We start from the raw sequence: 27,864 nt of genomic DNA on the forward strand, positions 1-27,864 counted from the left end.
TGAGACAGCGCGAAAGCGAGAGAGAGCGAGAGCAAGAAAGCAAGCGCGAGTGAAAGCGACCACGAGGGAGAGTGTGAGAGCAAGAAAGCAAGCACGAAATAGCAAGCGCGCGCGTGAGAGCAAGAACAAGAGCGAGAGAGTTCCAAAAAAAGAAAATATAAAACGTACGTCACCCCAGACTACCCTAAAGTGTACCCCTGCCTAATAGGGGTCAAAATAATGACAGTGTTGCTCACTGCTCTGTTTACAACAGTGACTTTTCTATTGCCCATGGTGGGTTAAGGCTGTAAAAGACATGTTGAGGTGAGTTTAACAGGTGTCATTTGTTCACTAGCATAGCTAACGTTATTTAAACTAGCTGGCTAGCTGTTAAGGAGCTACTCTATTGCAGACATCCCACCTCTCCCAGAAGTTCCGGGAGTCTCCTGCAAATTGATGGTGCTACCTCCCTGAAATAAGTTTTTGCAGGGTGGGATGTCTGCTATAACATCACCTGTTTAGAATCATCCGCATAGTGTGATTAACAAGTTTGCAGATAACAATGAAGAAGCTTACAACAGAATCTAGATCAACTCGTAAAGTATGGATGGGAATGGTGGAAGGAATCTAACTCAAACAAGTACAAAATGATGCAGTATGGGAAAATCAAACCAGGTTCTGTCATACATCATGAATGACAGAGACCTAGGTGGTGATGTTGATCGGTGAGACTTTGGGGTAAAAAAAAATACACGATTACCTTGAAAGCAGTGACACAAACAGCCAGAGTGGTGAAAGTGGCATATGACTTCATCAGCTAAGGCAATGAGTGTAGGAGTTGGAATGTTGAAATTGTACAAATTGTTGGTTAGGCTCACTGTGTGCAGCTCTGGTTGCCATGCGAGAGGAAGGATATGATTAAGCTCAGGTGGGTTCAGAAAAAGAAAAAAATCACAGTAAGTTGTGGCACTGAAGAGCTCGAGTTTTAAAGAGGGATTGGGTAGGTTGGAACTGTTGTTTCTGCAGCAAGGAGGCTGAGGATGACCTTATAGGGATTTATAAAATTATCAGGGAAGATAGATAGTCAGTTTTCCTGGGTAGGGCAGTCAGAAACTAGAGTGCAGAGGTTTAAGGTGAAAGGGGATCAGAAGCTCAACAAGTGAGGCAAGTAGAGGGATCCCAGAGGTAGTGCTGAAGGAGCCTCAGCCCTTGAGCTTGCCCAACAGACTGAGATTGTTGCTTCCTATGAGGATGACAGGAAGGGGCTGGAGGAAAGATGAGTAACTAAACTGTGACAGCGTGGTTCAGGAAGCCATTTAAAAAGGGGGGAGGGGAGAGAAGAAAATTGTTCTTATGATTGTGGACAGGATAGTCGGGGAAAAGACACAATTCTCTGTCACAACGGTCAGGAGTCCTGAAGGCTCTTGTCTGCCTGGTTCCCAGGTTCAGGACACCTCATCTGAATGACAGAGCAATTTGGATAAGGATGGGGATGAACCAATTGTCATGGTCCACGTGGGTACCAATGATGTAGGAAGATGATGTGTTATTGTGAGCATCACTGAGTCATGGCTGAAAGAAAATCAAAGTTAGGAGCTTAAAATCCAAGGACACTCATTGTATCAGGGCAGGCAGGTGGGCAGAGGGAGTAGGGTGGCTCCGTTGCTAAAAATGAAATCAGATCCTTAGAAAGAGGTGACATAGGGGCAAAACATGTAGAATCCTTGTGGGTATAGTTAAAAAACTGCAAGGTTAAAAAGACCATGATGGGAGTTCAAGGTTTTCGAATAGTTGCCAAGACATGGGATACAAATTACAATAGGAGACAGAAAAGGCATGTAATAAGTCATGGGGATTTCAATATGCAGGTAGATTGGGAAAATTAGGCTTGCTGATGGATCCTAAGAGATGGAATTTGTAGAATGCCTACAAGATGACTTTTTAGAGCAGCTTGTGGTTGAGCCCACTCAGGTCAAGGCTATTCTAGATTGGGTGTTAAGTAATGAACCAGATTTGATTAGCGAGCTTAAGGTAAAGGAATCCTTGGGAGGCAGTGATCATAAAGATAAAATTTACCCTGCATTTTGAGAGGGAGAAGATAAAGTTAGATGTACCAGTATTACAGTCGAGTAAGGAAAATTACAGAGCCATGAGAGAAAAGTTGGCCGAAGTTGATTGGAAGGGGACACCAGAAGGGATGATGGCAGAACAACAATGGCTGGAGTTTCTGGGAGCAATTCAGAAACTGCAGGATAGACAGGTACATCCCAAAGAGGTAGAAGTATTCTAAAAGGGAGGATGAGACAACCATGGCTAACAAGGCAAGTCAAAAATATCATAAAAGCAAGAGAGAAGGCATACATCACAAAAATTTGTGGGAAGCAAGAGAATTGGGAAACTTTTCAAAACCAACAGAAGGCAACTAAAGAAAGCAAGACAAAAAAAAAAGAAACATGAAGGCAAGTTAGCCAATAATATAAAAGAGGATATCAATTTTTTTTCAGATATATGAAGAGTAATAGAGAAACAAGATATCGGACCACTGGATATTGATGTTGGGAAGGTAGCAATGGGGGACATAAAAATGGCAGAAGAACTTAAAAATTATTTTGTGTCACTCTTGACTGTGAAAGACACGAACAGAATGCCAGAAATTTGAGTGTCAGGGGGCAGAAGTGGGTGTAGGCATTATTACAAAGGAGAAGGTGCTTGGGAAGCTGAAAGGTCTAAAGGTAGATAAGTCACCTGGACCACATGGACTACACCCCAGGGTTCTGAAAAAGGTAGTTGAAGCGATCTTTCTACAGTTACTAGATTCTAGAATGGCTCCTGAAGATTGGAAAATTGCAAATGTCACTTCACTCTTCAAGGGAGGCAGAAGAAAGGAATTAGAGGCCAGTTAGTCTGACTTCAGTGGATGGGAAGATGTTGGAGTCCATTATTACAGATGAGGTTTCAGGGTACTTGGAAGCACATGATAAAGTTGGCCAAAGTCAGCAACATTTCCTGACGGGGAAATCTAGCTTGAAAAATCTGTTGGAATTCTTTGAGGAAATAACAAGTGGGATACACACAGGAGAGTCAATGGATGTTGTTTACTTGGATTTTCAGAAGGTCTTTAACAAGGTGCCGCACACGAGTCTGCTAAACAAGATAAGAGTCCATGGTATTTCAGGAAATGTAATGCAGGGATAGAAGACTGGCTGACTGACAGGAGGCAAAGAATGGCATCCGGTAAGCTGGTGGCTTGTTCGGACACAGCGGCCTCTTGGGGGCAAACCAAAGGTATTTTAGTGTTTCTTAAACATTTTTTTTTAATGACTGCAAGACAATGCTGAACATTAAGAACTTCAAGTACTACAGGTCTACCCCATCAGCAAGCTGCTGGTCAGCGGAGGAGCTGGATTTGGTGCGGACCGTGTTACTGCCTGCTACAGAAAGGCATCTGAGTCAATGTGCGAAGGAGGTGTGCAGCCAAGCAGCGAGTGATTATCTTGAACAAATCTATTGCGATCGCAAGACCCTGTTGGATAATGGTAATGTAAAATACTGCTTCGGTTTCCCTTGATTATTGGTGGGGGAGCTGTGTGGCCTCGGTTGCAGTGATGACTAGGCCTCAGGCTGCAGCTTGCCCGCTGCAGCAGTCGAGGAGAAAAGACGCCAGAGGTGTAGTGGCATGGCGCCTCTGCTGGGTTGGAGGCTGCCCCGTCCCATTAGTGTTGCCATCCAGTGTTCAATCAGTGGAATGACAAGCTGGACTGCGTATATGCAGACATTCATCTGCGGACTTCTGAGAACTTGCTGATAACATCCATGCACCATCAATATACAGGACGTGTTCCTTGGGAATTGGGCGATACGTCTAAATATTTTTTGTACGACTGTATGCTTACTTGCTATCTTATATGTGCTCTATGCGTCTTGTGCTGTGTGAGACCGGTGGTACTGTGTTTTGCACCTTGGCCCCGGACGAACGCAGTTTCAATTGGCTGTACTCATGGGTATTCATGTATGGCTGAATGAAATTAAACTTGAACTTGAATAAAGGGGACCTTTTTTGGTGGGCTGCCGGTGACTAGTGGTGTTGCGCAGAGGTCGGTGTTGGGACTGCTTCTGTTCACATTATATACCCATAATTTGGATGATGGAGTCGATGTCTTTTTGGCCAAGTCTACAGACGATACAAACATATGGAGGGGCAGGCAGTGTTGAAGAAGCAGAGAGTCTGCCGAAGGACTGGGACAGATTAAGAGAAGTGGCAGATGGAATTCCATACAGGGAAGAGTCTGATCTGTTAAGGATTATTGAGGAGCTATGGAATTATGTGAATATATCAGATGGAAATTTAAGAATGAATCAGCCTTCGGTTCTTAATGTAAATTGCAAGCAGTAATCAGTTTGAAGTTAAAGGGACACCTTTGCAAATGAACAATACTGTCTATAGAGTACAGGTTGGCCCACAGTAGAGGACAAGCTGGTAGAGATATGGTTTGCAAAATAGTGACCTTAAGATGTTCACATATATATCAGCCAAACATAAAGACCATAGGGTTACGTTAATTTGCACCATTATACACCTGTTCAAGAAAGATTGCAGACCAGACTGATGCTGTCACTTAGCACATCAAATAGCAGACCTATAAATAGTTGGGAGATTTGTGTACTCAGAGATTCAGCTCTCACAACACTAATCTTCGGCTCTTGGAAATTTTTGGAAAATCTTTGCGAATTAGTCTGTCCTAGCAAAGGTATTTGAACACTCAGAGGCAATTCACAGAACCATTTGTCAACCCAATGTATTGAAGTAAAAAATGTCATTGTAACTATTGAAACTGTATTGAATCACCTTTTGATCTTAAGGGTGTAAGAATGCGAAGTACTTTTGGGATTGAGAGGCTCCACTGAGTGTCTCCAGAAATGATGCAAACTGTTGTGATGAACTTCTATAGCACCAGCTTTAACGTCTCTCCAGTGACTTCGATTACAGTCACAACATAGTCATGCGCTTTCTCAATCAAAATCCAAACAGAATCTTATTTCGACACAAATCATACATCAGTAAACTTGTCATTTTCCCTTCAGTATTGAAGAAATCAGAACATTGAGAAACTCATCATTGAATTCTTTAATTTTCTAGACCTCTCTCTTTTGTTGAGAAAAATTCAAATCCCTTCCTTCACTGCAACCCAGCAGTGAAGGTAAGGAGGTAAGGATCTGCATCTCATGGACCATGAAAGGATCATGGTAACTTTTAGCAGCATGAAGAGGTAGCAATGGGAATTATCGTAGGTAATTGAGTTAAAAGTGTTATTAGGATAGGTGAGAGAGTAGCTGTAACTGAATGAAGATTTGTTATTTCAGAAGACTTAACAAGAATACTTTTCTGAATAACCAGTCTCACCTCACTCTGATCTACCGTTGAATCTTGTCTGTGAAACTTTGGTGGGCGCCCAGGTCGCCTCCCTGAGCCGAAGCGCCTTCTGCCTCGGCCACGACTTCTGCTCTTTGACCTGTCAAGAGACAATTGATCAACATCACCAGCTACAGTATCCCTGTGTGAAAAGGACCATGACCTAAGTATGAATATTAAGAAGAAAATGTCAAAGCCAGCGCTCCAGGGGAAAAGCCCCAAATTCTTAAAACTTCTGCTATACTGAGAACTTCTCAACAGCAATATTAGAAACATAGAAAACATACTTCACAATACAGGCCCTTCGGCCCACAAAGCTGTGCCGAACATGTCCCTGCATTAGAACTACCTATGCTTTACCCATAGCCCTCTAATTTTCAAAGCTCCATGTAGCCATCCAGGAGTCCCTTCAAAGACCCTATCGTTTCCACCTCCACCACTGCCGCCGGCAGGCTATTCCATGCACTCATCACTCTCTGCATAAAAAACTCACCCAACATCTCCTCTGTACCTACTTCCAACCACCTTAAAACTATGCCCTCTCATGCTAGCCATTTCAGCCCTGGGGAAAAGCTTCTGACTATCCACATGATCAATGCCTCTCATTATCTTGTACACTTCTATCAAGTCACCTCTCATCCTCCATCGCTCCAAGGAGAAAAGGCCGAGTTCACTCAACCTACTCTCATAAGGCATGCTCCCCAATCCAGGCAACATTCTTGTAAATCTCCTCTGCACCCTTTCTATGGCTTCCACGTCCTTCCTAAAGTGAGGCGACTGGAACTGAGCACAGTACTCCAAGTGGGGTCTGTCCAGGGTCCTATATAGCTGCAATATTACCTCCTGGCTCTTAAACTCAATCCCACAATTGATGAAGGCCAATACACCATATGCCTTCTTAACCACACAATCAACCTGCGTAGCAGCTTTGAGTGTCCTATGGACTCGGACCTCAAGATCCCTCTGATCCTCCACACTGCCAAGAGTCTTACCATTAATACTATATTCTGCCTTCATATTTGACCTACCCAAATGAACCACCTCACACTTATCTGGTTTGAACTCCATCTGCCACTTCTCAGCCCAGTTTTGCATCCTATCAATGTCCCATTGTAACTTCTGACAGCCCTCCACACTATCCACAACACACCCAACCTTTGTGTCATCAGCAAATTTACTAACCCATCCCTCCACTTCCTCATCCAGGTCATTTATAAAAATCACGAAGAGAAGAGGTCCCAGAACAGATCTCTGAGGCACAGACCACTGGTCACCGGCCTCCATGCACTCTTTGCCTTCTGTGGGCAAGCCAGTTCTGGATCCACAAAGCAATGTCCCCTTGGATCCCATGCCTACTTACTTTCTCAACTTATCAAATGCCTTGCTGAAATCCATTTCCACTACATCTACTGCCCTACCTTCATCAATGTGTTTAGTCACATCCTCAAAAAATTCAGTCAGGCTCGTAAGGCACGACCTGCCCTTGACAAAGCCATGCTGACTATTCCTAATCATATTATACCTCTCCAAATGTTCTTCAATCCTGCCTCTCATGATCTTCTCCATCAACTTACCAACCACTGAAGTAAGGCTCACTGGCCTATAGTTTCCTGGGACATCCCTACTCCCTTTCTTGAATAAGGGAACAACATCCGCAACCCTCCAATCCTCCGGAACCTCTCCCGTCCTCATTGATGATGCAAAGATCATTGCCAGAGGCTCAGCAATCTCCTCCCTCGCTTCCCTCAGTAGCCTGGGGTACATCCTGTCCGGTCCCGGTGACTTATCCAACTTGATGCTTTCCAAAAGCTCCAGCACATTCTCTTTCTTAATATCCACATCCTCAAGCTTTTCGGTCCACTGCAAGTCAACCCTACAGTCACCAAGATCCTTTTCTGTAGTGAAAACTGAAGCAAAATATTCATTAAATACCTCCACTATTTCCTCCAGTTCCATACACACTTTTCTATTGTCACACTTGATTGGTCCTATTCTCTCACATCTTATCCTCTTGCACTTCACATACCTGTAGAATACTTTGGGGTTTTCCTTAATCCTGTCTGCCAAGGCCTTCTCCTGACCCCTTCTGGCTCTCCTAATTTCATTCTTAAGCTCCTTCCTGCTAGCCTTATAATCTTCCAGATCTCTATCATTAATTAGTTTTTTTGACCCTTTCGTAAGCTCTTTTCTTCTTCACTAGATTTACAACAGCCTTTGTGCACCACAGGTCTTGTACTCTACCATCCTTTCCATGCCTTATTAGAACGTTCCTACTCAGAAGCCCATACAAATATCCCCTGAATATTTGCCACATTTATTCAGTACGTTTCCCTGAGAACGTTTCCAATTTATGCTTCCAAGTTCCTGCCTGATAGCCTCATAATTCCCCTTACTCCAATTAAACGTTTCCCTAACTTGTCTGTTCCTATCCCTCTCCAATGCTATGGTAAAGGAGATAGAATTGTGATCACTATCTCCAAAATGCTCTCCCACTGAGAGACCTGACACCTGACCAGTTCATTTTCCAATGCCAGATCAAGTAGAACCTCTCCTCTTGTTGGCTTATCTACATATTGTGTCAAGAAACCTTCCTGGACACACCTAACAAACTGCACCCCATCTAAACCCCTCACTCTAGGGAGATGCCAATCAATATTTGGGAAATTAAAATCTCACACCACAACAACCCTGTTATTATTACAGGTGTCCCCGCCTTTCGAACGTTCGCTTTACGAAACCTCACTGTTACGAAAGACCTACATTAGTACCCTGTTTTCACTTTCAGAAGGTGTTTTCACTGTTACCAAAAAAAGTCAGCGCGCGATAAAAGGCAGCGTGCGCTCTGAGCAGCCGCTCTCCCCCGGATTCGGAACTGCATTCTCGCCGGCATTGCTTAAACACGTGCCTGTGAGCAGCCGTTTGCAAGATGAGTTCTAAGATGAGCTCGTAAGGGTGTTAAACTTAGCGTAAAACTAGACATAATTAAGCGTTTTGATCGTGGTGAACGAAGTAAGGACAAAGTGAGTTTGGCTTGTGGAAGCTGACGAACATGATGTTGAAGAGGTTTTGGCATCCCATCACCAAGAACTGACAGATGAAGAGCTGATGCAATTGGAGGAAAAAAGGATAACAATCGAAACCAAATAGTAATGATAAAGTACGACTTTAATTTTGAAAGGGTACGTCAGTTTAGGGGATATTTGCAGGATGGTTTGAGCCCTTACAAAGAACTGTGTGATAGAAAAATACCCGAGGCTCAGCAGTCAAGCAAGCCTTCCACATCAGCCACAGCAGACGACGAACCTCGACCTTCAACATCGAGGCGGGCAGAAATAGAAGATGAGCTGCCTGCTCTAATGGAAACAGACGATGACGAGATGACACCCCAGTATCCCACCACCCCAACCCCTGGGCTATGGACAGATACCGATTCGTGGAGAATGCAATGGTAGTCAGGAGGCACACAGCACATCTTTAAGAAAAAAGCCAAAATAAACAAGCTAATTAATTAGGTGCCGCCGACACAATTGGAAATCGGCACTGATCTGGGCCGACAATTAGGTGTCGGGCAGCACCTAATTAATTAGCTGGGTCTGCGAACGCTCACAAAATTTTCCCATATAAATAAATGGTAACTGCTTCTTCGCTTTACAACATTTCGGCTTACGAACCGTTTCATAGGAACGCTCTACCTTCGGATGGCAGGGGAAACCTGTATTGTCTTACCTTCTTCTAGCCCAATGCTCTGTGCAATGATTTTATCTATATGAACAGTATGCAAGTCAAACTTTTCACTGTATCTCAGTACATGTGACAATAACAAAGCTATACTAATACCAATAGTAGATTGGGAGCACATATTTGCAAATAAAATCCTATCAGACAAGTGAGAGTCATTGAAAAGAGGGTTAAAAAGAGTACTGTTAAGTGTGAAAGGCAAAGGTGTTAAGATATGGGAACCTTGAATGACCAAGGATCTCGAATGGCTTGGTAAAAGAAAAAACAAGTATATGATGGGTAAAGGGAACTGCAATAAAGTGAGACCCTAATGGAATATAGGGATATGTAGGACATCACTTCAGAAAGAAATTATGAGGATAAAAAGAGGTCACAAAATATCTTTGGCAATCAAAATAATCCCAATCCCAAGATATTTCATAAATCTATCAGGAGTAAATGGTTGTGAGGGAAAGAGTAAATCCTTTTAGGAATAAACTGTGTGTGGAGCCACGGAATATGGACAAGGCCCCAAATGAATACTTTTCACATGTATTAACTGCAGAGTATAATGTGGAAAACAGAGCATTCAAGGAGTACATTGCTGATTCATAGTATATAAGCACTAAAAAGATGGTGATGTTGGATGTATTGGAATGCTCAAGGATGAATAAGTTCCCAGCCCAGAAATGAACTCTCCAGGATACTCTGAGAAACAAGTGAAGAGAGTAAAATAATCCAAACGGATGTAGCAGAAAATGCTATTTTATTTATTTATTTTTTTAAGTGCTGAAGCACAGAATGAGGTCAAACCGTAAATATTTTGCAATTTTATAAATTTGCACAGCTTACATGACTGACGCAAAATAGAAAAATATTCATGATACCCCCTCTGAAATTTATTTCGACTGACTTGGAAGGGATTGGAAATCAATATCACTGCTACATTTAGCACTACAGAACCGAGATGATATTTTAGACAATGTTTCATAAAGAGCATTGCCATAGCCCCATGGCTGGCTATACTATAAACCAATTGATAAAGATTAATTGCTGGAATTAGATAATGATTATTTTTCCATTGTACCATCCAAGTGTCAAAATGAGTGGATCAGAAAAAAACCAAAGTATGTTTTTAATTTATGTAGGGAAGTAGTGAGGTTACATATGAAATACTATGCCCAATTCTGATCTTCTCAATTAAGAAAAGATAAACTGGCATTTTAGGCAGCTCAAAGGAGTTTAATTCCTGGGATGCAAAGGTTGCCTTATTATAAGCAGCTAGGGAAAATGGATCTATTTTTAAAGGGTTTAGAAGAATGAAGGACGACTTCATCTAATATCCTGAATGGGGTATGACAGGGTATGATAACATGTTTCTCGAACAAGCCAAATAGAGTGCTGCCACTTAAAGCTGAATTGTGTAGAATGGGGGGTCGCCAACCCGTCGATCGCAATCGACTGGTCGAACTTTGAGACTTTCCCAGTAGATCCCGAAAAAAATCAAAAATAAATACACAAATACTGTTGTAATGTGATAATTATAAAAATAAGTAATACTAATTAGGATAATGGTAATATAGCAATACTTTTGCTACAAAACTGTTTGTAAAGAGAGATTGTTTCTGGGTTTTAGTTCCGTTCTTTCTGCCCAGTGCGCAGGTGTGTAGCACCCCCGCCATGAACTGAGTTTTCAGCATAGTTTGTGCTGCATCAAAGTGACCAATTAAATTAGATATGCAGTGGTCCCCAACCACCGGGCTGCGAAGAACGCAGTGGTACAGCAGTGGCCAGAACGCACCCAGCACATCTTTAAGAAAAAAGCTGAAATAAACAAGCTAGTTAATTAGGTGCCGCCCGGCACGTAAATGTCGGCCCAGATCAGAGGCGATTGATGAGTCTCTGGACTTCTCAACCCCTGAGGGTTATAACAATGCAGGTATTTAAAGAGGCAACTAAAAATTTTTAAAATATCAAGGAAATGAAAAGATCAGGCTATAGGGAACTAGCACAGCAGAGGAGATAAAGCCTGGGAGATATTAGCTATAATTATACTGAATGGGGGATAGATGAGAGAAGCTGAGTGGCTTACTCTAGCTTTGATTTTCTTACATTGACAAGCAAAGCGAAAAGCAGCTAAGAGAAAGGGTAATAACTTCAAATGGATTCATGGTTGTACCTGCTGAAGAAGTCCAGCTTTTCATCATGCATGTTGAGATGTTGCTGAAGCTGCTCTGAGCTGGTAAAACGACGATTACACTCATAGCATGGCCAGTTTTTTTCCTGGTCTCGTAGAACTGAGGAAAGAAATAATAAATATGTTACAGAAACAAGTGATTGCAGATGCTGGAATCTGAGGTGACATAAAATGCAGGAAGAACCCAGTGGGTCAGGCAGCATCTATGGAGGAAAAGGGACAATTGATGGCAGAGGATGAAGTGGAGGACAGATCTAAGAAAATATATTGCAGACTGCCCACTGATATTCAACTAAACAAAGACACCTTATGCAATTGTTAAAAAAAATATTTTGACACCAGCAGGCTCAAGGACAGTTTCTATTCCACTATTAGAAAACACTTTCCTCCAACAATACCAAATAAAGCAGTCAAAGGATTAGGCTTGAAATATGCTGTAAGTTCCTGTAAAAAAAAACATCAACTGTCTATTTCCCACCATAGATGCTGCCTAACCCACTGACTTCTTCCAGCCCAGTTCCTCTGGTCCTCCCTACATATCACCAATCCCACTGTCTTGACAGAATGTGTGACACACTTAACAATGTTACCAGTGTCTTGTTCAAGTAATATCTTCAGTAATCTAGGAATGATATTCAAGATTTAAAAAGGAAATCACACTTAATTAACATAATAGGAAAACAGTAGTCAAATAATGTTCCACAAAGTAAAAATTAAGGATTGGATTTTTTTTTTTTTTGCAATTTCACTCCATTGATACATGCGGTTCTTCAGGATTTCCTAAAGTACTCTACTGCTTATGAATTATTTTGATATTCCGTCACTGTTTAAACAGACAAACATGCCATAATGCAGAGGTAAATCTTCTTCAGTGGTGTTAAGAGATAAATACTAGCCAGAGATGGGGTAAGACTCCCTATTTCCCTTCAAACTATGCCAGTGGATCCTGTTCCTTATCAACTGACATTCAGTACCTTACAACAGGAATTCTGCAGATGCTGGAAATCATCAGATGTTGCCAATCACCTGTCCAGCTCTTGGCTCCATCCCTCCCCCTCCTGTCTTCTCCTATCATTTTGGATCTCCCCCTCCCCCTCTCAAATCTCTTACTAACTCTTCCTTCAGTTAGTCCTGACGAAGGGTATCGGCCTGAAACGTCGACTGTACCTCTTCCTAGAGATGCTGCTTGGCCTGCTGCGTTCACCAGCAACTTTGATGTGTGTTGCTTCAGTACCTTACTTCATGTTAGCATTCACTGCAGAATTTGGTGTATAGGTCATGAACTTCAATGGCCCATGGTTGCAATAAAAGTGTAACAAAGATTCAACTGTCAGTCACAAACTAACAAAATTAGAGAGCTGAGAAGGAGAGGATTCACGGGTTTTTTCAGATTTTTAAACAGCCAACCAATTGGGAGCAGAGGAGCTGAAGACAGCCGGTCAGCTAGCGCACTATAAAAGAAGTTTTGTCTTGCGAAGCGGCCATCGTCGGAGTGGGACAGCTTTGGCTCAACAAGCTTCGACATACACAGGCAGAGACGAGGGTAGGTTCTGGTAAGTTGTTGTTTTGTTTTGTTTGTTTAGTTTAGTGTAGGGAGAATGCCAGGCAGGATGTTGGAATGCTCCTCTTGCAGGATGTGGGAAGTCAGGGAGCCCTCCGGTGTCCCTGACAACACCTGCAAGAAGTGCATCCAACTGCAGCTCCTGACAAACCGCATTAGGGAACTGGAGCAGGAGCTGGATGACCTCCAGATCATTCAGGAGAATGAGGAGATTATAGATAGTAGCTACAGGGAGGTAGTTACGCCAAAGGAGCAGAGGACAGGAAATTGGGTTACCATCAGGCAAGGGAAGAGGAAAGGGCAGGCAGAGCAGGGTTTCTCTGTGGCCATTCCCCTCAACAAGTATACCGATTTGGATACTGTTGGGGGGGATGACCTACCTGGGATAAGCTGCGGCAGCCGGATCTCTGGCACTGAGTCTGGTTCTGCAGTGCAGAAGGGAGGGTGGAAGAAGAGGAGAGCGGTAGTGATAGGGGAATCGATAGTTAGAGGTACAGACAGGCGGTTCTGTGGTCGTGACAAAGACTCCCGGATGGTTTGCTCCCGGGTCAAGGATGTCTCTGATCGCGTGCACAGCATTCTGAAGTGGGAGGGTGATCAGCCTGATGTCGTGGTACCAATGACATAGGAAGGAAGAGTGAGGAAGTCCTGGAGAGTAAGTATAGAGAGCTTGGTAGGAAGTTAAAAAGCAGGACCTTGAGGGTGGTAATCTCAGGATTGCTACCTGTGCCACGTGCCAGTGAGGGTAAGAATAGGATGCTCCGGCAGATGAACATGTGGTTGAGGAACTGGTGTAGGGGGCAGGGTTTCAGATTTCAGGATCATTGGGACCTCTTCTGGGGCAGGTGGGACATGTACAAGAGAGACAGGTTACACCTGAACTACAAGGGGACGAATATCCTTGCAGGGAGGTTTGTTAGTGCTATCGGGGAGGGTTTAAACTAGATTTGCAGGGGAATGGGAACCAGAGTACCAGAGCAGATAGTGGAGCGGGGATGAAAATAAATGATGTTAAAAGTTCATGCAAAGTCACAAACAGAAGGGTTGTATGTAGTGGTAATAATCTTCTGAAGTGTGTCTATTTCAATGTGAGGAGTATTGTGGGGAAGGCTGACGAGTTGAGGGAGTGGATTGACACATGGAATTACAACATTATAGCCATTAGTGAAACCTGGCTGCAGGAGGGGCAGGACTGGCAGCTTAATATTCCAGGGTTCCGATGTTTCAGATGTGATCGAGGCAGAGGGATGAAGAGTATGGGGGTGTCATTGCTTGTCAGGGAAAATGTTACAGCAGTGCTCAGGCAGGACAGATTAGAGGGCTTGTCTACCGAAGCCATATGGGTGGAGCTGAGAAACAGGAAAGGTATGACCACATTAATGGGGTTGTATTATAGACACCCAATAGTCAGCAAGAATTGGAGGAGCAGATCTGCAGAGAGATAGCAGACAACTGCAGGAAACATAAAATTGTGATAGTAGGGGATTTTAATTTTCCACATATTGATTGGGACTCCCGTACTGTGGTAAGTTCTCCAAGATGCTTGGAACAGCCTACCAGCCAATTTTCTTATAAAACTGAATGACAGTGTACCTATGAGAATTGATGCAGTTTTAAAGGCAAAGGATGATCATAACAAATATTAATTTGATTTTTTTTTTAAAAAACTGTTTACTGCTCTTTATATTTTTTTGATATTTAGAAACTTTTCATTCAATTATTTTTGAAAACTTCTTCACTTCACAGAACTTTTTTTTAAACATGCGCTTAAGACTTTTGCATAGTACTGTCTTTCTCACTCCTTTCCAAATCACATGTTTAAACAAAAAGTATTATAAAAGTGTACTGAGATACTATTAGCAGAAACATTTGCTTGTCTAGTACTAACAAGTTCCTAAGAATATTGTGCTATGAAGGTTTTGCAGTACTAAGGAACAGTGGGATCTTGGTGCACAAGTTCATGGATCCCTATAACAAGTAGCACAGATAGAGAAGGTGGGAAAGAAATTATTTGGGATACACTATAATGTTGCCTGGGATGTCGTGTTTCCGTGGCAAGACAGACTGGATAGGCTGCACTTGCTTCCCTTGAAATAGAGAGAGCTAGTTGGGCGTACCCTTACTGACTCTGCCAACATAATTTTACCCAGCTCAATAAAATTAGCCCTTAATCATTGCGTAATGTGAACTGTCCCAACCTTGTTTCTGTATCAGGGAACATTCATCTAAACTCTTATCACAGCAGCTAGACAATAAGAACTCAATCAAATACATTTTAGAATAAGAATTAGTGTCAATTATGGAGATACTGAAAAGCCCAGCTGGTTTACTTATGCTGTTTTAAGATGGGACTCTATAATTCTCATTGGGCCCATGCGTAAATCCAGACATATACCAACCAGTGAAATAGACTCTTCAGGGTTTAACCAAACAAGGTGGAACAATTCAAGGGCAATTAGAGATAAACAGCAAAGTTCATCTTGCTATTGATAGCTGTTATCTTGCTATTGATGCCTATTAATGAAAAACATGTTGGATGTGACATATTTAATGCAAATACTACAGATGTTAGAAATATGAAAAATTAGAAGGACAGAATATAGAACGGTGTTAATTCACATTCTTTCATTTCCTTACATTCAAGATGTATATGCTACCAGTTTCATCAGCTAAGCTTCTTTTAGGTTTCCCACAAACTTTCAAAAACCAAAATCACAATTCATCTCACCCCACAATCTAATATTGTTAACACTTGATCCATCAATTGGAATGTAATGAAAGACTGGGAGATGATAGGTGGGTTGGCTCTGCTGTCACTGGTGGAGCCAACTGCCACTCCTCTGTCATTTCCTTTCCCCTCATCTCTTTATACAGGCTACCTCCCCTTTATCTTTCAATCCAGATGATGTGTCTTGATCCAAAATACTGACTGTCCATCTCCCTCCACGGGTACTGTCTGACCTGCTAAGTTCCTTCAGTGGTTTGTTTTTAGAAAACTAATAAAGACCGTGTATGATACTGGGCCTTATTGCATCAAAGAACCTATTTTTTTTCCAGAAACTTAGAGAAACCCGACTCATCAGTGATCCCCTGGCTCGTCCATCATCATCAAACAGAATGCAGAATAAGTTTTCCATATCTCACAGTCTTTATTTCTTCCTACAGAAAAGGATAAACAAAACCCAGGTGTATGTGAAGTGGGTATGGGTACATGTACCCCAAATCAAATCATAGGTTTAAGGTTCTCGGTTGATAAAATGGCCAGTTATTTTAAGGAGGAGTGCATTATGTAGTGTGCCATTCACAAGTCTAGTCTGTCTCCTCTGACTCTGTGCAAAGAGCAGAGACAGCTCTTAAGGTTGCTCATCCCTCAATCAATATCATAGATGCCCTGCACTATATTCAGAACGACTGCCACGTTAGTCAAAAGTAATCTCTTGGTAGTACAGGTAGAGGTGGATTATCATCTCTTTCCTTCATTTCTAGCATCCTGTCAAAGGTGCCGGCATGGAATGCAGGAACAGTCATTCACCTTTCCGTTCCTCTTCTGATATATCATGGATCTTCTGCTCCACAAAATCTGCATAGGATGCTGCATACCACACCTGCAAGCACACAGAGAGCAATACTCAGAAACACTGCCTGGCCTGAGGAGTCTCAAATAAGTCTCTTTCTCAAATTCACCTTTGTCATTACCACAGAAAAAAAAAATTCCATTACTATATCTGTGTGACAATCCATTGAAATAAGTGCTACAAAATATCAGATGCTGGAAATCTGAAATAAAAATGAAAAATGCTGGAAGCAATCAGAAGGTTAGAAACAGCAAAGGGCCTTCAACTCAAAATTTTACTCTGTTTCTCTTTCTACAGACGCGCTGCCTGTCCTATCAAGTCTTTACGACATTTTCTCTTTATGGATTAAATCCTCTGTTTTCTCCTCACAAACATCATTAATTGTTACCTTGCCAGCTTCCTGTTCTCCTGTCCCGCCAGTTTCAGTTCTGCAAAAATTCATTTCCATGGGACCTTGACTCAAAGTGACCTTGACTCATAAATGAGCTGAGATGATGAGTGTCAGCAGTGAAACTCATTAAATCTTACACACGTTCCAGCTCTACGTGTTCTGCAGACACTGATCCAAGGCTCTCAAGCACAATAATGATTTCAAATGGCAGTAACATTTTCACTGCCAAACCCACTTCCTCAAGAATCAGCAAGAACCTTGCTAGAAATCAGTAAGATGCAACATGTCCCTTAAAAATGATCTAACACGACCTGATCTTTGCTTCAACTCACTTTCTTACAGTTCCCCAACCCTGACTACCCTGGAGTCTAAACATATGTCTGCCTTGTTTCAAAAGTTTAACCTCTCCAACCCAAAGCGTTAACTATAATTTTTCTACAGTTGGCTGTAGAACTGGCTGAGTTTCAACGATTGATGATGTCACAGAAGAAAGCCCTTCTAGTCTCTCTTAAACTGTTGACTCCATTCGGAAACTAAACCAAGGTCATTCTCTATTCTAGGTTTTCTCACAAGGGGAAGCATCCCCTCAGGATCTACCCTTACGCTCCAGCAATATGCTTCAATAAGACCACCTTTCCTTCTTCTAAACTCAGCTGAGTGTCTGCCCAACCTGTTTAATCATTCCTCAAAAAGCATGCCATTCATCCCAGGAATCAACCTATTCTACTCTCCCTGAACACTCTCCAGTGTAAGCACATAAATAAGGAGCCCAAAACCATATCCATGCCAAACCACTTCCTATAAAGGTCAACATTCTATTTCCTGATTTCAAATGTGATTCAATGAGTAATCCTTTGCCTTTAAGCCAAAAGGTTGTGGGTTCAAGTCCCACTCCAGAAACTTGAAGACAGGAGGTTAATCTGTATTAACGCACAAGCTCATCAGACAATTCACATGCTGTGAACCACACAAACAGTCCAACATATCCGTGCTGCTGTTTATCCTCCAGAGGTTCCCCTTATTCCTCATCAGTGGATAGCACATTAGGTGGCACAGCAAAGCTGCTGCTTCACAGATCTAGTTGCACATGTTCAATGCTGACTTCCTGTACAAAGATTTCTTCCAGCGCTCCAATTTACTCCCAAATCCCAAAGACGTAGTTTGCTCAGTCACTGTAATTTTCCCCGAGAGTGTAAATGAGTGGTAAATTAGTAGATACTGAGGAGGGAGAGGAGTGCATGAAGGATTTGGGGAAGAGGCAATAGGCTACAGGAAAACTTGTAGAAAACAGGATTGTTCTGTGAACCAAACTTGGAGCAGGTCTCTGTGATCTACTTCTCTGCCTCCAACATACAGGAGCAAGTTAGTGACCAGTCTACCACAATCCTACAGACTACCACACCTACTTTAGCCATACTAAAGCTGCCCTACCACTGATGAGCAATCAATTCTTCTGATTTCTCAGCCTCCATCACATTTGGTATGAGCGTACCATTATCTACATCAACTAGCTGTCTTCTAGGAGGGAGGCAGCAAAAAGAAAATTACAGACCTATTAGTCTGACATCGGTAGTTGGAAAGATATTGGAGTCAATCCTCAAGGTCAAGGTTATAAAATACCTCAAGGTGCATGACAAGATAGGCCCAAGCCAGCATGGTTTCATGAAGAGAAGATCCTGCCTCACCAACCTACTGGAATTTTTTGAGGTAATCTCAAACAAGATTGACAAGGGAGAGGCTGTGGATGTTGTGTATTTGGATTTTCAAAAGGCCTTCGACAAGGTGCCGCAAGAGAGGCTGCTTAATAAGATGGGAGCCCATGGAATTACAGGAAAGATATTGAAATGGGTGGAGCATTGGCTGATAGGCAGAAAGCAAAGGGTGGGAATAAAGGGATCCCATTCTGATTAGCTGCCGGTTACTAGTGGTTACCAGTGGTGTTCCGCAAGGGTCGGTGTTGGGGCTGCTTCTTTTTACGATGTATATCGATGATTTAGATAATGGATTAAATGGTTTTGTGGCTAAGTTTGCAGATGATACCAAGATAGGTGGAGGAGCAGGAAGTGTGAAGAAACGGAAAGGTTGCAGAGAGACTTAGTCAGTTTAGGAGAATGGGCAAAGAAATGGCAGATGAGATACAATGTTGGAAAATGTACGGTTGAATATTTTGGAAGAAGAAATAATCGGGCAGATTATTATTTAGATGGGGAGAAAATTCAAAAATCGGATGTTCGGATGTGCAAAGGGACTTGGGGGTCCTCGTGCAGGATACCCTAAAAGCTAACCACCAGGTTGGAATGCCAGTAAGGAAAGCAAATTCTATGTTGGCATTCATTTCAAGAGGAATAGTGTATAAGAGCAAGGAGGTGTTGATGAGGCTCTATGGGGCACTGGTGAGACCTCATTTAGAATACTGTGTGCAGTTTTTGGCTCCCTATCTTACAAACCCCATTTCCAGAAAAGTTGGGATATTTTCCAAAATGCAATAAAAACAAAAATCTGTGATATATTAATTCACGTGAACCTTTATTTAACTGACAAAAGTACAAAGAAAAGATTTTCAATAGTTTTACTGACCAACTTAATTGTATTTTGTAAATATACACAAATTTAGAATTTGATGGCTGCAACACACTCAACAAAAGTTGGGACAGAGTTAAAATAAGATTGAAAAGTGCACAGAATATTCAAGTAACACCGGTTTGGAAGACTCCACATTAAGCAGGCTAATTGGTAGCAGGTGAGGTATCATGACTGGGTATAAAAGTATCGTCCATCAAAGGCTCAGTCTTTGCAAGCAAGGATGGGCCGTGGCTCACCCCTTTCTGCCAAAATTCGTGAGAGAATTGTTAGTCAGTTCAAAAGGAGCATTTCTCAACGCAAGATTGCAGAGAATTTAGGTCTTTCAACATCTACAGTACATAATATTGTGAAAAGATTCAGAGAATTCAGAGACATCTCAGTGCGTAAAGGGCAAGGTCGGAAACCACTGTTGAATGCACGTGATCTTCGAGCCCTCGGGCGGCACTGCCTAAGAAACCTTCATGCTACTGTGACAATTATAGCCACCTGGGCTCGGGAGTACTTCGGAAAACCATTGTCACTCAACACAGTCCATCACTGCATCCAGAAATGCAACTTGAAACTGTATTACGCAAGGAGGAAGCCATACATAGTCATACTTTATTGATCCCGGGGAAATTGGTTTTCGTTACAGTTGCACCATAAATAATTAAATAGTAATAAAACCATAAATAATTAAATAGTAATATGTAAATTATGCCAGGAAATAAGTCCAGGACCAGCCTATTGGCTCAGGGTGTCTGATCCTCCAAGGGAGGAGTTGTAAAATTTGATGGCCATAGGCAGGAATGACTTCCTATGACGCTCTGTGTTGCATCTCAGTGGAATGAGTCTCTGGCTGAATGTACTCCTGTGCCCAACCAGTACATTATGTAGTGGATGGGAGACATTGTCCAAGATGGCATGCAACTTGGACAGCATCCTCTTTTCAGACACCACCGTCAGAGAGTCCAGTTCCATCCCCACAACATCACTGGCCTTACGAATGAGTTTTTTGATTCTGTTGGTGTCTGCTACCCTCAACCTGCTGACCCAGCACACAACAGCAAACATGATCGCACTGGCCACCACAGACTCGTAGAACATCCTCAGCATTGTCCAGCAGATGTTAAAGGACCTCAGTCTCCTCAGGAAACAGAGACAGCTCTGACCCTTCTTGTAGACAGCCTCAGTGTTCTTTGACCAGTCCAGTTTATTGTCAATTCGTATCCCCAGGTATTTGTAATCCTCCACCATGTCCACACTGACCCCCTGGATGGAAACAGGGGTCCCCGATACCTTAGCTCTCCTCAGGTCTACCACCAGCTCCTTAGTCTTTTTCACATTAAGCTGCAGATAATTCTGCTCACACCATGTGACAAAGTTTCCTACCGTAGCCCTGTACTCAGCCTCATCTCCCTTGCTGATGCATCCAACTATGGCAGAGTCATCAGAAAACTTCTGAAGATGACAAGACTCTGTGCAGTAGTTGAAGTCCGAGGTGTAAATGGTGAAGAGGAAGGGAGACAAGACAGTCCCCTGTGGAGTCCCAGTGCTGCTGATCACTCTGTCGGACATACAGTGTTGCAAGCACACGTACTGTGGTCTGCCAGTCAGATGATCAAGAATCCATGACACCAGGAAAGCATACATCAACTCTATGCAGAAACGCCGGCCAGTTCTCTGGGCCCGAGCTCATCTCAGATACACCGAAAGACTGTGGAACCCTGTGCTGTGGTCAAATGAGTCCACATTTCAGCTAGTTTTCGGAAAAAACGGGCGTCGAGTTCTCCGTGCCAAAGATGAAAACGACCATCCAGATTGTTATCAGCGAAAGGTGCAAAAGCCAGCATCTGTGATGGTATGGGGGTGCACCAGTGCCCACGGCATGGGTGAGTTGCATGTATGTGAAGGTACCATTGACTCTGAGGCGTATATTAGGATTTTAGAGAGACATATGTTGCCATCAAGGCGACGTCTCTTCCCGGGATGTCCATGCTTATTTCAGCAGGACAATGCCAGACCACATTCTGCACGGGCTACAACAGCGTGGCTTTGTAGACACAGAGTGCGTGTATTTGACTGGCCTGCTGCCAGTCCAGATCTATCTCCTATTGAAAATGTATGGCGCATCATGAAGAGGAGAATCAGACAACGGGGACCACGGACTGTTGAGCAGCTGAAGTCTTATATCAAGCAAGAATGGACAAAATTTCCAATTGCAAATCTACTACAATTAGTATCCTCAATTCCAAAACGATTAAAAAGTGTTATTAAAAGGAAAGGTGATGTAACACAATGGTAAACATGCCTCTGTCCCAACTTTTGTTGAGTGTGTTGCAGCCATCAAATTCTAAATTTGTGTATGTTTACAAAATACAATTAAACTGGTCATTAAAACTATTGAAAATCTTTTCTTTGTACTTTTGTCAGTTAAATAAAGGTTCACGTGAATTAACACATCACAGATTTTTGTTTTTATTGCATTTGGAAAATATCCCAACTTTTCTGGAAATTGGGTTTGTAGAAGGGATGTACTGATGTCGGAGAGAGTTCAGAGGAGATTTATGAGGATGATTCCTGGAATGCAGGGGCTAACATATGAAGAGCGTTTGTCGGCTCTTGGACTAGATTCATTAGAGTATAGAAGAATGAGAGGGGATCTCATAGAAACATTTCGAATGTTGAAACAGTTGGACAGAGTAGATGTGGAAAGGCTGTTTCCCTTGGTGGGTTGAGTCCAGGTCAAGCCACAGTCTTAGAATTAGAGGGTACCCATTTAAAGCAAGAGATGAGGAGACTTTTTTTTTAGCCAGAGGGTCGTGGATCTATGGAATTCGTTGCCACATACAACTGTGGAGGCCCAATCATTAAGGGTGTTTGAGGAGATTGATAGGTATCTAATTAGTCAGAGTATCAAGGGATATGGGGAAAAAGCCAGAAATTGGAACTACATGGGAGAATAGTACAGCTCATGGTGGAGCAGCGGAGCAGACTCGACGGGCCGAATGGCCTACTTCTGCTCCTTCGTCTTGTGATCTTGTGAAAGGTCTGAACCATAACTGATAATTTCCCACACCCATTTTCAACCTCCTCCTCCCACAGTGGGCAATAACAGCATTGCCCTTTTCCTCATTTCCCACTTTATGAGGCTCCAGTAACAACAAGGCATCCTCCAGAAAAGAACAGTACAGTAAACACTGTTGTCTCACAATTCCAGTAACCTGGAAACAAACCTGGCCTTGGGTGTTGAGCTGAATTTGCATGTTCTCCCATGACTGCATGTTATTTCCTTAAGTGTTCCCATTACTCTTGCAGCCCAAAGATGTATTGGTAGATTAATTAGCAACTTAACTAGCATATTTAAGTGGCAATAGGATTAAGGGTGGAGGAGTCAATGGGCTTTTGGGACAAAAGGAATTGCAGAGCAAAGGGGAATTTAGAAGAGGAGAATAGGATTGACGAGACTGTTTTGCTGGGAGCTGGCATCGACCTAGTAGGCCAAGAGCCACCTTTTTGTGATAAAAATATAGTAAGTTTTTTTCCACGTCCAAAGAGATGCCAATGCCAGGCACTTATTCCACTTTCCACTCCTTTCAGCATTCTCATAGAACAATACTACACAGAAACAGGCCTTTTGCCCGACAATGTCTGCACCAAATGGGATAATTAAACCAATTCTCTACTGACTGTACATGATTCATATTCCCCACCCCCCCCACCATTCCCTAAATATTCATACGCCTATCAAACAGCCTCTTGAACACTGCTATTGCCTCTACTTCTGCCACTACCTGGTGAACTGCTTCAGACACCTACCTCTGTCTCTGAGTCAAAAAAAACACTGCCCTGGTCATCAGGTCTCTCCTCAGCCTCTACTGCTCCACAGAAAACAACCAAGTTTGTCCCACCTCTCCATGCTCTCCAATCCAGGCAGTATCCTGGTAAACCTCTTCAGCATCGTTCTCAAAGCCTCCACATCCTTCCTGTAATGAAGTGACGGGAATTTAACACAATACTCCAAATGCGGCCTAACCAAAGTTTTAACAGCAACACACCTTCCTTATTCTGATACAAAGTGCCCCAGCCAGATAAGGCTAACATGCCATACATCATCTTTACCATCCTATCTACTCACATGGCCACTTCCAATGAGCTAAGGATTTGAACCCCAAGATCCCTTTGTAAATCGCAACACTTATCTAGACTTGCTCTTGAGCCACCAAAGCATCAAAATCTATGGAGCATGCTGGTAGGTGGGATTAGTATGGATGGACACTTAATGCTTAACATGGACATAGTGGGCTGAGGCTCTGGTATCTTTGTCTCTCATAATTTTATAAGCTTCTCCTGGTCTCCTCTCAGCCTCCAATAAGCCAGAGAAAACAAGGGAACATTCCCTCCACAGTGCTCTTGTCTACGATTGTTTCTGTACCAATAGCCACTACCTCTTCTCACCCAATGCCTTACCATACAAGTGAAGGAGATGCCACACCTACCCTTTTATATCACTTCTCAGGGACACCCCTCACCCAACCATCCCCCCCCCCCCCCAAGACATTCCTTCTTGATGAGGCAGCAATTTGCTTGTACTTCTGCCAAGTTAGTGTACTGCATTTCAGTGATCACAATGTGGTCTTCCCTACACTGGGAAACCAAATGCCAATTGAGAGACTGTTTTGCATAACACTTCTGTTTAGTCCACAAGGCTGGCACTGAATTTCCAATTGTGTCTCTCTAAAATGCTCCATCTCAGTCTCACCTCTGTCCTTGGCCTACTGCATGGTCTGTCACTCAGCTGTACAGCATAGAAATGGTCCTTTAGCCCAACCCATGTTTTTCAACATTATGCCTGTATCCCTCCATTCCATTTTTATCCAAGTACCTAAACAAGTGCCTTTTATACACTAATTGTATCTGTCTTCATCTCATTCCACATTGCTACCACCCTTTATGTGAAAAACTTACCCTTTACCTCTCCTTTAAACTTCTCTTCTCCTGCTTTAAACCTACACCCTTTAAGCACTGGACTCTGCTCCCCCTAGAAAAAGCTACTTTTCTCTGTGTCCTCTTCTGCTAGTTCAAATGCACTTGTTTCTTCCTACTTACACCTTCCCAAGATTATCTCAGCCACCACAGTAGTTGGCACCTCTACTTTATATGCCATTGTCCCTTCTGACCCCCATCCCGTAACACCACCTTTTGAGAATAAGTGTACTCTCTCTGCAATTTAAAGTGTATTGCCAGCTCTACCCTGTTCTGAGCAAGGGTCACCAATCTGAACTCTAACCCTTTCTCTCAAACAGAAGTACTGTCTGACCTGTTGAGTATTTCTAGAATCACTTCTTACTTGAGGTACCACTTGCGCCTGCGCCAGTAGCACATGTCCCATATTCACCCACGTTCTCTGTTACCTTGAGTTCTTGTTTTGGCTCAATATGTTTGATGGTGGTAAAGTAGAGGTTCTTGCCATATTGGTAAACCACCAGGTTCTGTTCCAAGTGGTTCTGAGCTCGACGTACAAACATCATCCAGTTGCACATGTTCTCATCAGACAGATCAAACCACAAATCCCCAGATTTCTCTCCATCTTTCGATTCATCCCTTCCTACCCCCATAGCAACCTGTTAAAAGAGAAAGATACATTAACGTAGCAGCTTGTTATCACATGCTTCAAAGTGCTTCAGACAATTAACATTTTGTGTTATGATACTCCAAACACTCCCCTCCACATTCACTCTGATGAATGACCAATTCCACAATTTATAACTTCGATTGTGTTGTAAAGGCAAAGCTACCAAAAACTGATCGACATCCTCATATGGGTAAACACCGACAGTTTTGTCAAGAGATGGACTACTGCTCAAAGAAAAAAAACTCTTCCTTCGTCAAATAAAAGCAAGGTTTACTCATTTCTGCACAGAACTGAGGCTCTGGGCTCACTTTTGTGAACTTCGGTTCTGAATGCTATTTGCTTTTATTGTTTGCGCAATTTGCTTTTTTTTCCTCTGCACATTGGGTTTTTGACAGTCTTCTTTTGTTTTAATGGGTTCTATTGGGTCTCTATTTTGTGGCTGCCTGTAAGAAGACAAATCTCAAAGTTGTATACCATTATCATACTTTGATAATTAATGTACTTTGAGCTTTGTATTTTTAAAAGCTCCAGAATTCATTATAACATATCTTGCTGCCACAGTCTGGGACTGGGAATTGCACAAAAGTGAGTGCAACTTGGGACCTGAAAACTACGTTAGAATCTTCATGCCCACAATTAGCTCAGATAACATTGTCAGCAGCTGAACTGAAGATCCAACAATCATTAGTTTCGCAACCATGATTCTATATTCATGAAGTCTAGAAATCTGAAACAAAACAGAAAGGAGGTAGAGGTATTGAACAGGTCAGGAAGCACAGTCAACTTCCCCAGTCCTGATGAAAGGTGTCCACTCAAAAGGTTAACTGTTTATTTCCCTCCTTAGATGCTGCCTCACCCATTGAGTTGCTCCACCTCCTTTGTGCATTGATTTATGAGTTGATTACCTTATGTAAAGGTGAGACAGAAATCACATCAGGTGTGCATGGTACAAACACAATTCCTGATCTCCCTGCGACAAATCAGGTAAATTGATTTTCCACTATCTTCATTAACACAAATACAGAAATTCTGCAGATGCTGGAAAGCCAAAGCAACACACACAATGCTGGAGGAACGCAGCAGGTCAGACAGCATCCATGGAAATGAACAAACAGTCGATGTTTTGGGCCGAGACCCTTCTTCAGGACAGGAAAAGAAGAGGGAAGATGCCTGAATAAAAAGGTTAGAGGGGAGCATTCATCAACACAAGCAGCTGAAAATACATTTTTCATTTCAGGAATCTGTGAACAAGTACAGCAGCACACACATCTGTACATGCCTTTTAGGCTGTGACAGTTGGTGACAAATGGACTTGTATTTTGGTGTCAGGTTCTCACATCCAGGACAGAGTGACAAAGTCATCTCCAACTACTCTCAGCAAGGTGAAAAAATGCTGCGAAGTTTCAACAGTGGGCTTAGATCTTCAACTGTGTTACTTAAGCATGATTTGACAATCTCAGCTCAGGAAAAAATCTTAACGCAACCACTGAGGGAAGTGAAAAATTTCATCAGCCTTACCTTTAAATGAATATAATCATCAGAGAGCTCCGACCGTTTAACTAATGGCCCTTCGACAGGACCGAACTGTGTACGTTTTGGAATGCGCCTCTTAGAGAAAATTCCACCAGCAAACCGATTGATGTACAGAATAAGCGGCAGGCTGGCCCTGGCCCTGCTCAGGACAGGCCGATTGGGAATACAGTGCAGAGTACCATGCTTGGGGCATGCACCGGGGTGTGCAGTGTTACAATCCTCACACCCTGCAGTAAAGAACAGCAGAAAATAACAGACGCTTTCTTTCTAACTGTAACACTTTATTCTGCACTCTTATTGTTTTACCTTGTACTATCACAATGCACTGTTGTAATAAATTGATTTGCATGCAAGGCAAGATTTTCACTGTACGTCAATACGAAATAATAAACCAAACCTAATCAACTTCATTTATGTTTTTTTTATTTTAAAGTGAAGATGCTCTCAGTCGTGCTGCCATCTAATAAATAGCATCCAGTAAGAAGTGTTACACCAGAAAAGTATCAAAATACTGATGTTTGAATTTCTTCCAAATGGATAGCGAATGTTTTTCCATAGAGGTACAGTCACTGCCTCACAGCACCAAAGACCTGAGTTCAATCCTGACCTCAGGTGCTGTCTATGCGGAGTTTGCCCGTTCACCCGATATCCACAAGTTTTCTCCGGGTGCTGTTTCCTCTCATGTATCCCAAAGATGTGCTTGTTGGTGGGTTAACAGGCCACTATACATTGCCCCTAATGGGTAGATGAGTGGTAGAATCTGAAAGTGTTGATAAGAAGGCGGGGAGAGTAAAAATCAATATAGGATTAGGCTAAATGGAGGGAGGGCTGGTGCTCAGTCTGGCTTCAGTGGGCCGAAGGGCCTGTTTCTGTGCTGTATTGCCATGTGAATGTGTGATTACACAACTCAACTTACATAAATCACATGGATTAAAGGGCCGAAGAGGACCCGGCTCCCAATCCTCCATATCAGATGAGTCCGCATCCTCCTCTTCCTCGTCTTCATCTTCATCCTCCTCTGTGTCCAGGTCATGTTCAGCTGTGTCCAATGTGTCTGGTGTTTGCTGCACAGAGTTACTGACCTCAGTTACCTGAGGAATACCATGATTTAGTGTGGACAAATGTGACTAAGAAGACAAAACAGATTCAATTTACTAGAATTCGTGTTAGCAACAAACCAATATCTTCACTCTGCTGTATATCAATCACATTGAAATAGAAAACAGGAGCATATAATCATACAGCAGAGAAACAGGCCAGTCGACCAACTCATCCACACTGATAAAGTGGGCATACATCTGCAT

General features: G+C 42.6%; 1 protein-coding gene across 6 annotated transcripts in view; it reads right to left on the bottom strand.

Annotated features, from left to right (window-relative positions):
* Window positions 1-27,864, bottom strand: part of prdm10 (PR domain containing 10) — a 169,851-nt gene that overhangs the window by 67,214 nt on the left and 74,773 nt on the right. For 3 of the 6 annotated variants that reach the window (XM_072238490.1, XM_072238491.1, XM_072238492.1), the window contains exons 6-11: window positions 27,477-27,687; window positions 26,546-26,787; window positions 24,807-25,016; window positions 16,397-16,469; window positions 11,286-11,403; window positions 5,381-5,489 (exon numbers count right to left, since the gene is read on the bottom strand). In XM_072238490.1, the coding sequence (XP_072094591.1) occupies window positions 5,381-5,489; window positions 11,286-11,403; window positions 16,397-16,469; window positions 24,807-25,016; window positions 26,546-26,787; window positions 27,477-27,687 (963 nt within the window). The remainder of the gene's footprint in view (window positions 1-5,380; window positions 5,490-11,285; window positions 11,404-16,396; window positions 16,470-24,806; window positions 25,017-26,545; window positions 26,788-27,476; window positions 27,688-27,864) is intronic. The other 3 variants (XM_072238494.1, XM_072238495.1, XM_072238496.1) reach the window with 2 other exon arrangements.

This window comes from Mobula birostris, chromosome 20, assembly GCF_030028105.1.
Source record: "Mobula birostris isolate sMobBir1 chromosome 20, sMobBir1.hap1, whole genome shotgun sequence".
In the NCBI taxonomy this organism is placed as follows: domain Eukaryota; kingdom Metazoa; phylum Chordata; class Chondrichthyes; order Myliobatiformes; family Myliobatidae; genus Mobula; species Mobula birostris.